This window comes from Elgaria multicarinata, chromosome 10 (assembly GCF_023053635.1).
Source record: "Elgaria multicarinata webbii isolate HBS135686 ecotype San Diego chromosome 10, rElgMul1.1.pri, whole genome shotgun sequence".
In the NCBI taxonomy this organism is placed as follows: domain Eukaryota; kingdom Metazoa; phylum Chordata; class Lepidosauria; order Squamata; family Anguidae; genus Elgaria; species Elgaria multicarinata.
In genome coordinates, this window is record NC_086180.1 from 32,425,111 (window position 1) to 32,437,859 (window position 12,749).

Sequence of the window (12,749 nt, forward strand, 5' to 3'; positions counted from 1 at the left end):
ATGCTTTGCTATAGTTGCAAACATTTTTCACAAAATTTTTCAAAAGTGTAAAAATCTGCTCCACTTTCAGTGAATTTTGGGGAATTATTCTGAAAAGGGAGGAGTGTTCACCTATTCAGGAAACTTTGCACTGAATAGGCTTTGTTTGCCTTCTGTAATATCATCACATTCCTGACTGGTCATGACTAGTTCCAGGAAACACTGCCTTCCCTCTAAATGAGCTTAGTTTGCTCTCAGTGATACTAGCTCCCCTGATAGGGAATGATATTTATATGAATAAGATGGTGCAGAGATAGTAGGATAGACAGATAAAATGGATTAGAAGTAAAAACATTTTCTTACCAAACCAGGCCTGTTGTTCACCTTGCACTTCGATAGCCAATCCAAAATCTGCCAGTTTTACAGCTGCTCCCTTTGACTTGCTAGCTAGAAGCAAGTTTTCAGGCTTTATACAGGGGAAGAGGAGGGAGGGGAAAATGAGAGATCTCATAAGTCAATATTTCTTTAAATGCCTTACAGCAGGGGAAGGCAACCAAAAGTGGGGTTTTCAGCAGAATGCCAACAGGGACCAGCACCACACCTCCTGACATCAGAGGTATGGCCACACACCCTGATGGCAAAGGGACATGGCTACACCCCTTAATGGCAAATGGGGCATGTCTACATCCCCTGACATCATTCACTTCATTAACAGAATAAGTTGGTGGGCATGTTTTTCAAACTTCCAGAGGTAGGCATACAAATGCACAACTACGAAAGTTACTTTTAAGCCATCTGAATGATTACAGAGTGGATCTGAAGACCATTTCTCATCTTGCATCTTTAAACCCTCTTTCGTAAAGCGGACCCAACGTTAACTGTTCAGCCCACCGAGTCTTTATAACTGGCATGCCAAGTCTTTAGAAAGGCTGACGTTTGAGAACCTGGAGATAGTCCTGGTGAGGATTAAAAATACTGGGCTAGATGAAACCTAGATCTGACTTAAAACAGCACCATGAGTGAATGAATTCTCCTCTAATTCTACGTTCACCGCTACACCAATCACTCTGGCATATTATTAAAGAAACAAAAATTGTGCCTGTTATGATGAGCACCTGACCACTGGAAATAACAATTAACAGTCTATAATTTGTAAGGGCAGACTCCACTGCCTCGATTATTAAAAAAGGACTTTATTATACTAAAAGTTGCTTTATCCACGAGACGACAAGTAATGGGCAATCACAACCAACTTGCTGAAAGACACTCAATTTAACTCAAAACCGTTTTCCTTGTGTAAATTACTGTGACCTTTCAAATTCAGATTACATCCCACCCATTGAAAAGCACCCTAAAATGGTAGTCTTCACTCCAGCCTAAATGTATCACAGTAATTGTTCTATGAGTCTATACAATTCTTTATAAGTCGCATAAATTATAAAAAATGCAACGCTTGCTACCAGTTTGCCAGAGAAATGAATCTGTAGTAGCAACTTTTTTTTTTAAAGGCAAAGACAAAACTTGGCAATAAGTAGTTCCTGAAAAGCATTGCTTATGTAAACTACTTAAAGCACTGGATGATCCTATTTACTGGTGACCTTCAAAAACCCAATGCAGTACACACACACTCCAAGTAGGTACACACCTACACTATTCACAGCATGCGACTATTAAAAGAACTAAGTTCCCACCCTGCTCTATCAGAAAGACTTAACAGTCATTTACAAATAATTTTGAACCCAAAGTACTGTAAAGCAAATATCAGTGTCATTAGGAAGCTTCATTACAAACAGCCACACACTTTAAAAGCAAGCTCAATGGATTTCCGGGCTGCTGAACTGCACCCTTAAATGAACATGCATCAGTCATTTCAGGACAACAAGAAATGTTAAACATGTTTATCATGCATGAGTTCTGAAAAGGATGGGACAAATGTGCACAACTGGAGAAGGATTTTTTTGGGAGGGGGATTTAACAGCATAATCTTGAGTGTCCATCCAGGAAAGGAACAAGTCAGTGTCTGGATCACAAACTTGCACTTTAGCTGCAGTCATGCATGTAGTAGGGAGGAGACCATCATTTAGCCTCTGACTTGTTTATTGAAGTGTGAACAAATCTCACCATGGTCATATGTGATGCTCCGAGTGAGTATCTAATCTGTGCACAAAAGATTTACACTAAAAATAGGATGAAAAGATTTCAAATTCAAGTTTAGAGTTTATAGGTGACGTTTCAGAGCATTTCATGGTTTAGTTAGTTTAGCCAGGGATGATTCTATTGTCACAAAGTATATTTTACCTCTGACGGGGACATGTTCTGGACAAAATAAATAATAATAATTATTATTATTATTATTATTATTATTATTTATTTATATAGCACCATCAATGTACATGGTGCTGTACAGAGTAAAACAGTAAATAGCAAGGCCCTGCCACATAGGCTTACAATCTAATAAATAAATAAATATGGCCCCAGTCTAGCCAGAAACCAAGTCATGAGTAACTCAGGTTCATTGAGTTGCATCCAAATGTACTTCTTCAAAACAGCATGTAATTGTGTTCCAATTTAAATCTCATTGATTTCAATGAGTCTACTCTAAATATGATCAAGTTTGGATTCCACCCATTGTTTTTAATGATCCTTACTGACAACTAACTCTTGCTACATTGGACTGGAATAAATTCATAGGTCCATCATTTTAATGGATACAATCTGTTGAACCTGTTATCTGAAATGAAATAATATAGTTCTTTTAAAAAGGTATTGAATGTTGAATTCTTCTTGGCTCTACAGAGAAGGAATTCCCACTCACCTCTGAGGTGACACTGGAATCATTGGTTATTTAACAGCACAAGCAAAATGCACTCATACTTGAAAAATAGCTCCCTTTTCATTTTGTCAGTGATACTGACAGATTGAGACAAGTGCAGCACAAGGCCGAATGGTACATGAATCATTCATTACACATCTCAACCTGGCATTGGCAACAGGAATTAAAAACAGCAAGAACTTCTGTGCTCCTTCTGAAGGGCGACTAAAAAAACCCCAAACCCTCCAACAACCCTGCATATGTATATTTTGAAAAGTATTACAGAAGTCTTTTAGCTTCACTTAGATATTATAGAGGGTAATTAAGAAACCTGGAATCATAAAAGTACTCTACTGTGGATAAAACAAATCCCACTGTTTTCAATTGGGGTCTGTTTAAGCATCTGTTTAATCCTTGCTTTTGAATAAACACAACAAAGAGTTTTGCAACATCTTTAATAAATGTATTGTGGCATAGTTTTTTGTGAACTGGATCCCATATCCTCTGATGTGTGAAATGCTTGTCTATATATACACACACTCACATAAACCCTGAGCACAGAAATAAGAGAATATGTATATAAATTATACAAGTATGTATATATTGTCTTCTTTTTGTACTGCAGGTTTCTATACTTACTCACCTAGGTGATTAAGTATACATACCTGGAGGATTAAAGGGTGTAGGCTCTTGTCCAAGACACATTTTTTACTATTTTGTAACAAAAAGACACATCCGTGTGTGAAGTGCATTGCTACAAAGTGATGCCAAAAGGGCAAAGCCAAGCAAGAGATTACCAGAGATGTGTCAAAGTACTATGAAGAGCACAAATGAATACAGGATGCCATCAAATTAATACAAGATCCAATGAGCTTAAGAGTGACCCATTCCCTGACTACTGCCCAGCAATAGTGACTTCAATTGGATTAAATAAACTTCTAAGGAGGGACAGACATTTTCTGTAGTGAACCAGTCAGGATCATTGTCTGTGGTGAGCTAGCCAGGATTTTGTTGAGACCAATTTTCATTGTGCCAAATTTGCTACTAGTGTACTAGTGTTTCCCTTTGAAACCCTTTTCAAAGGGAAACACTAGTGTGTACCTGTGTGTACTAGTGTTTCCCTTTGAAACCTGTGTGTACTAATGTTTCTCTTTTTTGTTGGAAGAGTAACTTTAAGGTCTATTGCAGATTATCCATGACTGAGGCCTTAGCTAGACCTAAAGTTTATCCCGGGATCGTGCCGGGGTCATCCCTGTTCATGTAAATGACACACAGGATATCCCGGGAGCAGGCAGGGATGACTCCGGGACGATCCTGGGGTAAACCTTAGGTCTAGCTAAGGCCTGAATCAAACTAATTAAAGCTGCTATCCTACACCTATTTATCATGATGTAATGCCCACTGGACTTAATGGGATTTATTTCTGAGCAGAGAGCTTTAGATTGTGATGTCGAAAGGTGTAATTTTGGTTGAATTGTGCCCCAATTACTCTTCCTATCTGTGGTTTTTAAACATAATTGCGTGCCTTCTTAAAATACAGTGAAAGAAGGTTTTGTTTTTGTGTTGGTTAAAATGGGTTTTAAAAGTCTAGAATTTGGGGTGTATTTCTGGAAAGATCAAAGATATGTAGGAAACTGTGTTCGAAGTTTTCAGGTTGTGGAGGTTGCCTCCTCTGGCCTTACCAGACTTTCTTTGCAATGGTCACCTCACAGTTTTGCATCCTTTGATTTAAAATGAATTGATGTGGGACAGACTGGTGAGTTCAAGTATAACTTTGAAGCCTTTTAGAGATTCATTCCTATCCATAATTTCAGTGATGTTTATGCCAAAGGGGAGCAGGAAAGGAACATATTCCTAAACCTGCAAGGAACGAACAGCTGTGTGGTTCTTTATGCAGAAATTTTAAAACCGTCTAAACAACTTGGAAGTTGGCAAATGGGTGTCTCTTTGCCTCCACATGCAAAAGTGCAGCTAAGCAGTGCTCCGAGACTGTGTTGTGTCGTTATCTTTTTCACAGCATTACTCACCTTCAAGTCCCGATGGACTACGCCCATCTGATGGCAGTGTAGCACAGCCTCCAGGATCTGCTGAATGCAATGACTGCATGCAAACACCAGGGGGCGTGAGTTAGTTCCAAGCTGTACACTCACTGTCTGTATACCCTCAGTGGGACTGGGTTAAAGTGCAAAACTAGCAAAAACTGAGATTGTGATGCACAACCTCCAGAAGTGTAGCCACATTCCTCGGCTAGAGTAGCTACTGCCTCAGACATCATGAATGTGCCACTATGATGGACTTCATTAATCTGCTTTGATTTGTGTGATATAAAGAGAAGGGAGAAGAAAGGCTGGTGTGGACTCCACTTTAACGTAAAAGTCCTATTTCTGGGCACATATTTTATATACTGGCCTATAGCTAATGAGAAAAGACCAGGTCTAAAAAAGCTTTTCATAAGCTTGTGTTAAATATCTGGTGCTGTTTGTTCTTTCTCCTCCTTTTTATTCACTGTGAGGGCTCTTTTGAACCAGCAACCCTGAAGGTAAAATTACTTTTAAGTAGTAATGCATTTCAGATAAATTATTCACTCTTCATGGTTTCATTTAGCCAAGCAATTATTTGCTCACTTTTGCCTGAGGGTTCGTCCTACTCCAGCAGAGCAATGCACAACCAGTTGTTCTGCTACTATAACCCATAGTCTCTGAACAGAAGTGGTGTTTTAAACCTACAGGCTGACATGCATCACAGCCAAAGCTAAATTGCAGGTGCAAGGTGCATGATTAAACGCAACCTCCTTCCAAAATGCAAGGAGTTATCTATCATACCACAACACTTAGGGGTAAGTAGTAAAAATCCCAGAAGATCACTGTCTGGCAACACCTATTTCATCTTTTACTGTGATGTATGTTAGACCTGTGACACTTGCAAACTGGAAAGCAGCATCATGCATTATCCATTTGTCATATTAAGGTTGAGGAGGGATAGCCAAGGGAACATCTCAGCCAACCCACCCTTAAACCTCAAGCCAGGAAAAAAACTTCTTAGGCAACCTATGGGCACCAGATACTGACCTTCAGGTCTCTGTGAACTATGCCATTTAGGTGACAATGATTAACACTCTCTAGAATCTGCTGTATACAATGACTGCAAAGATACAAGGGCAGAATGGAAGGGAAAAACATTTTAAAGGCACATAATCACATTAAATGCAAAAATCAAATGAAATAACTTAAAATTGTAATAAATAAAAATACTCAAATCACGTTATTGGACACATTTTAATTACACACTGATCCAGAACACAGCAATGCTATATATATATATATATATATATATTATATATACATACAGAAAGCTATTCAAAGATCTATTAAAAAGAAATGACATTTAACATATAACATGTGATTTTTTTTAGACATAATCCTTTCTATGGTATTTTCTATTCATTTAGTGGCAACAAGTTTTGTTAAAGCATCAGGAAAAACACATCCGTAAACAAGAGAAAATGGGGTAAATTGTGCACATTAACTGGATATTATAGAGGCCATGCACAAATGTACAGCCACAAACATGGGATTTTGCATATTGTCTGTCAATATGTCTGTCTCTATCTCTGAATAATGTTAGAAAATATGCAGAGCGTGTGGCCATCACACAGCTTGTTCAGTGGGCATATTCTCCACTTGAAGAGTATGCATATTCACAGGTCAAAGTGTACAATACTTACACTATCCAAACTGAATTGGAGATTATGTGTATTGACTGGACAATAAACACAATTCTATGGCTATCTTCCTAATACGTCCACATACTCACTATTATCCAATGTATGATACACTGGGCATTTTAATGCACATTATCCACTGAACCTGCATTAACCCCAAGATAGATAAGAATATAAGGCCTAATCTATACCAAGCAGGATATTGCACTATAAAAGCGGTATATAAAAGGCAGGAGCCACACTACTGCTTTATAAAGGTATTGAAGTGCACTGACAACTGTTGGGGCCCACTGACACATAACCATATACCACTTTCATACCGCTTTAGTAGTGCAGTATTCTGCCTAAGGGCTCATCTACACCAAGAAGATATTCCACTATGACAGTGGTATGAAAGCGGTATATAAAAGGCAGGAGCCACACTACTGCTTTATAGTGGTATTGAAGTGCACTGACAACTGATGGGGCCCATTGACACATACCATATACCATATTTCATAGTGTTATATCCTGCTTGGTGTAGATGTGTCATGGGCCCCACCAGTTGTCAGTGCACTTCAGTACCACTCTAAAGCAGTAGTGTAGATCCTGCAGTGCCCTTCAATACCACTATAAAGCACTAGTGTGGCTCCTGCCTTTTAAATACCGCTTTCATGCCACTTTCATAGTGGAATATCCTGCTTGGTGTAGATGAGCCCTAAGTATACATGTATACAAGTCAACATTTGTACAAGAGGAACAGAAAGGGAGAAGAACAAACAAAACAAGAACAAAAAAGGCACAAAAAATATTCCTGAAACTTAGATTTTTTTGGGGGGGGGGAATCAGTGCAATTCACTGAGTTCTAAAATTTAATGCAGACCAGCTATTTCATCAGCAGACATTAAAATAAGAAGCCCCCAAATTAGATTGGGTTGGATCCAGACTACCCATGAGTCGAACTCAGCTCATAGGCACTCTTGTGGGAATGGTGATGAGGAGGCCATTTTTTCTCTCGTTTCTTCTTTCATCTCTGCAGCTCCCTGAAAAGCAATTCTGAAGGGAACAGAAACCAACCACAGTAATATGGGATGTGGCACATAAGCCACAAGAGGAAGCCTGCAAAAATCCAGTAGGAGCCTCTGCTGGATCTTAATGCCTTCTACAAATGGAAGGAGACCTTCTGTGAGTAGGAGGGACACTCTGGATCCAAACCAATATGTTTTCTTTGTTTTTTTAAAAAACTCGATTGCATAAAACACATTTGCTAAGTGCGCAACTAAACATGGAAGAATAGATTGCAATTTAAGATGGAAACGAATACACTTTGATTGGAGTGCAAAAATAAATACATAAACATAGTTCTTTGTTTTACACAGTTGTATTGAATATTTTCCCAGTGTCTGTAGGCCTGTAAGACTGAAATCTTTCTCTGATATTCTTAGCATATTTACAGGCAAAGAAGAAAGCCGTCAAAGTTCTCCATCTGTAAATAATGGTGAGAATGCCAAACACCTTGTACTAATGAAGAAAAAGTATTTTAGATGGTGGTCAAGAACTAATGAGCCATTTCATGCTTTGGCTGTAGACCACCAACCCCCTGCAGAAAGCAATCCTGCTGGATAAACCCAATGAGAATTTTAAAATCATATTGTGAAGGGAAATGACAAGAAGTGAAAATGCCCCCATTTGATGCACAGAACTGGATTGTGACCAGAGTTTTCAATGCCAGCGAAGATAACTGAATCTTTAAAAGACCTTAGAATGTGAAAAGGCCTCTCCTTACATACAGAGTATTTGATAGGAAGTTGAAGTGGAAAGCAGTCTCAAAAGTCAAGATGTGCAGGGAGCTAGCCACAGAAGCTGCTCTTCCACATCTGTTCTGCACCATAGTAGATGGAAAGGAAGAGGGAAGTGGCTTCTGTTGTTGGTTGGTCCAACAGAGAGCCCAACTCCAAAAATCATCTTGAGATCCTTTGAGAGAAGAAGCTGGTGGGGATCTAGTATTTAGGCTACTAAGGCAAGCTAGGGGATTGGAAGCTATCAGCAATGGTTTTCTTGAGGACTGCTTGATTTCCTTTATGAAGTCCATTGAAAAATGGCCAAGAGGTGACCATGAAGAATGTGCAGTGCTGGTACAAAGACTTGCCACATGATCCGGCCAATTCATGTGGCAAGTAGCTTATGGCCCCTATTTGAAATCTTCACCACAATTAAATGTTGTCCCCCCCACCCAGGATCATTCACCATTTTTATAAAAGTTCTGTAAATGGAGTAGGCACGGATGTTCATGTGTATGGATTGCTCTTTGCTGCAATTTTCATGGGTTTCCAAATGGCAACGGGGTTTGGGTGGTTGAGGAGAAAAGAGGAACACGCCTTCCCAGCAACAAAATATATAAAAATATTAAATCCCACAACTAGATGAGGGAAAGATACTTAAATCCCCACCACAGAATAATAACTGTGCATTTATTTGCAGAATAAAAATATTATCTGGTAAAATCCCTATGAATTTTTTTGTGGAGAGAAGTGTCTTAAAACAGGCTTGCCAGACAAAGAAATAAAGAAAACCTTTGTATGTTAAACTAATACTGTTTTCCAAGTTTGAATTAGCACTGATAAAGAACAACTATCCAAGAATCATCATTGTATTCTGGTGCCAAATATCATATTAAAGTGAAATAAGCATATAAAGGTAGAAACTAATGCAGATTAAAAGCATTAAAATCTAGCACTTACCTTGCATCTGCTTCACTGTAATATTCTCTTGCAACGATATCCTCAAATAATTCACCTCCAGTGACTCTATTAATGACATAAAGCATTTTTTATGGTCAGGCAGAATTAAGTGAGGAATGTAGTTGTATGTTCTTAAGAAGAGTTACCTAAGTTTAATAAATATTGAATCACAAGGTTGCTTCACATATTATGCAGTGTCAAGTGCTGGTTCACACAGGCCTTAGCTAGACCGGGCTTCATCACGGGGCGAACCCTGGGATAGTCCCTGTGCATCCACATGACGCACAGGGGATCCCGGGATCAGAGAGGGATCATCCTTCCCTTGCCCCAGGATAGAGCCCTCCACTTTCGGCCAGCTTTTTCCTCAGGAGCGCTGCGCCCATTGGGAGTAGGGTGAGGGGAGCAGAGAAATGAAGTTATTTTTTTTTAAAAAAGACCTACCTTAAGCGCACGAGCATTCATGCGCTGCTTCTCCTTTTTTTAAAAAAGGCAGGTGCGCCGCCTCTCTTCCGTGTAAACGGAGGAAGGATCTTGTGTTAATCGCAACGCGAGATCTTCCCTCCTCCATCCTGGTTTATCAGGTAGGTCTAGCTAAGCCTGCAGTGACAGAGCTTCAGCCAATCTCAGCTGTCAGCGCATATATCTTCAGGTTACTGGATACCCACAGTGGGTATTGCACAGGCACATTACGTGCATACAGGCTACAACAAAGGAAAGCAAGGCCACTCTTTTTGGCTCAGCTGAAAGACCAGCTTCATTTAGCTCCTCATTACCCTGAACTGTTTTCATTTTAGCTGGCCGCTATAAGAAATAATGTGAACTTTAAGAACTGGTGCCCGAGTTTGCTTGTTTTCCTCTTTCGTCCTCTTCCCTTTTTTGTTCTGTGTTGCACTTTGCAAAGCTACAAGAGACTGTCTTGTTGGCTGTTTATCATATGTAAGCCACTCTGGGAGTCTTTTTGACTGAAGCATGGCATAAAAATGTTTCCCACAAAACAAAAACCTCTCAGGTCCTGGAGCCTTTCAGTCTATCAGGCTCTTCTGTTTTTGATTATCCCAGCGAGAGGTTAAAGTGGCCATATTTTCCACAGAAAGGGAAAGAAACCTTACACCTTGAAGAAATAAATCAATCTCTTATCTTGAAAAGATTCATATCAGACTGAAATTTGAGTAAAAATCCTACTATGGGTGACTTTCCACTTCCTCCAAATTTTATAATTTTGTTGTGAAAGTTATATAAAAGCCATCACACATACCAAGAGGTGCCATTTCCCCCTCTTCCAAATAGAACATTTCATAGTGAAAACAGTTTTCTTAACCAAAAGTCCAATAAAGCATCAAAATTCTCTAGAGAAGAAACAAGCTGGTAGCATTTTGTTTTTATTTGCTGTTCTTTAAAATTTAAAATATATTGTCCTGGAAGGTTTAAGCAGACATAATTTTAAAGGCAATTAAAAACCCACATTCATGACCTTTACATTTTGCTCAAGTATTTTCAGCAAAAGAAATGTGCCTGACAAGCAAAAGTCCAATTCTTTACAAAAATAGCTTTCCATGTTGGGCATAATTGGGTAAAACAGCAGACTTATGACTCAACTATAGCAACATTTTTACATCCAGTGACCTCTCTCTCCCTATAACAGTATGATGTTACAGTGAATAATATGCTATTACATAAATCTTTCATAAATACAGTTTTGCTAGACAAAATTACTGGCAGTTCTTATGCCTTTCAGAACATTCTCCAAATTTAGATCATTAAGCTGTAATGGAGCAATAACAGTTCCCAACATTTCTCATTGAATTGTTTTGTAGTGCTATTCCACATTGGGAGAGATCTGTTTATTTAAACTATTCTTATCCAGGGCTCATCTACACCAAGCAGAATATTCCACTATGAAAGCAGTATGAAAGTGGTATAGAAAAGGCAGGAGCCACACTACTCCTTTATAGTGGTATTGAAATGCACTGCAAGATCTACACTACTGCTTTATAGTGGTATTGAAGTATACTGAGAATTGTTGGGGCCTATGACACATCTATACCAAGCAGGATATAACACTGTGAAAGCAGTATGAAAGCGGTATATCGTATGTGTAAATGGGCCCCAACAGTTGTCAGTGCACTTCAGTACCGCTATAAAGCAGTAGTGTGGCTCCTGTCTTTTATACACTGCTTTCATACAGCTTTCATGGTGCAATATCCTGCTTGGTGTAGATGAGCCCCCAGTCTCTTATCAAGGCAGTTCAGTCTAATAAAGCATGGTTTATTAGGGCCAAGAACAGGCTTGTGCCCACATGCTCTCTCTCCTCCTTTCTCTCTTGCCCTTGTTTCCTGATGTGCCACAAATGAAATTTCCTGGGTTTGTTAAAACACAGTTTCTCATTACAACTGAATCTGGAAACCGTGGTTTAATGTCATACTACAAAGCAGGAACTGAACCGAACTCACAGACCATAGTTTCTTGTTACTTCTGAACTTGGTCTCAGCATCATCCAGGAAAGTCTAAAGTCTGTTTATTTATTTATTACATTTATATACTGCCCCATAGCTGAAGCTCTCTGGGCAGTTTACAAAAGTTAAAAACAGTAAACACTAAAAGCATACAAAATTGTTAAATGCTGTTAAACACCTGGGAGAAAAGTCTTGACCTGGTGCCTGAAAGATAACAGTGTTGGCGCCAGGCGAGCCTCATCGGGGAGATCATTCCACAGTCGGGGGGCCACTACCGAAAAGGCCCTCTCCCTTGTTGCCATCCTCCAAGCTTGAGCATGTTTGAGCTTGTTGCTCAGCAGTTAACCCTTTGGGCAAATTTGAGACAGACTCCTTATGTTTTCAAAGTTCTTATCCAGTAAGTGGTGCTTTAGGGTTGATTTTTTTTCTTTTGTAATCATCAAAATATATTCTGCTTGAAATCCTAGACTGAGAGATTTGGGGCTGTGGTCAATATATAGGGCATGATTCGTTCCCATGGGGTACAGCCATGTATGCAGAGAGATAGATATAAGGCAGTATCCAACACTGCTACCCCAGTGGGAAGCCAGCGGATCCTGAAGCAAATAGAAATGAGCCAAAACGCTAGTTTCCACAATGAGGCAGGTCAGTGGAGCTTGCAGAAGGGAGCAATGATGACCTGTCCCATTCCAGAAAGTAGTGTTTCCTCTTGTTTCCAAGGTTGCGGCGAAGGGTCTGCTGGCACAACAAAAAGAGTGGGAACACCGCAGCAATATTGGATACTACTCATAGGGTTAATAGAGCAGGATAGAAAAGAAGACTCTACTGAACACCATGCGAATCCCATGCTGCCACATGTAGGGGCGCATGCAAGCATGAGAGTGGATTGCATCCATATTTTGTGATGCATGTTGCTCGAATTTTCTAAAGGTACTAGCACAATATTCACAATAGTATTTTCATCAGTAAATTTTTAGAAAAAAGTTGCTGAGGTCAATGCGTCCAACTTTTAGAGAAGAAAAAGAATGAACAATCCACTAGATTAAAAACTAGTGAGGGCAGAG

The 12,749-nt window shown here is 39.4% G+C and overlaps 1 protein-coding gene across 9 annotated transcripts in view; it reads right to left on the bottom strand.

Annotated features, from left to right (window-relative positions):
* The window catches only part of CAMK2D (calcium/calmodulin dependent protein kinase II delta), a 161,178-nt gene that overhangs the window by 62,705 nt on the left and 85,724 nt on the right, over positions 1–12,749 (bottom strand). For 4 of the 9 annotated variants that reach the window (XM_063136282.1, XM_063136283.1, XM_063136284.1 and 1 more), the window contains exons 5-7: positions 9,233–9,298; positions 5,860–5,932; positions 343–445 (exon numbers count right to left, since the gene is read on the bottom strand). In XM_063136282.1, the coding sequence (XP_062992352.1) occupies positions 343–445; positions 5,860–5,932; positions 9,233–9,298 (242 nt within the window). Of the gene's footprint in view, positions 1–342; positions 446–4,818; positions 4,892–5,859; positions 5,933–9,232; positions 9,299–12,749 lie in introns of those variants that run through there. The other 5 variants (XM_063136289.1, XM_063136288.1, XM_063136291.1 and 2 more) reach the window with 3 other exon arrangements.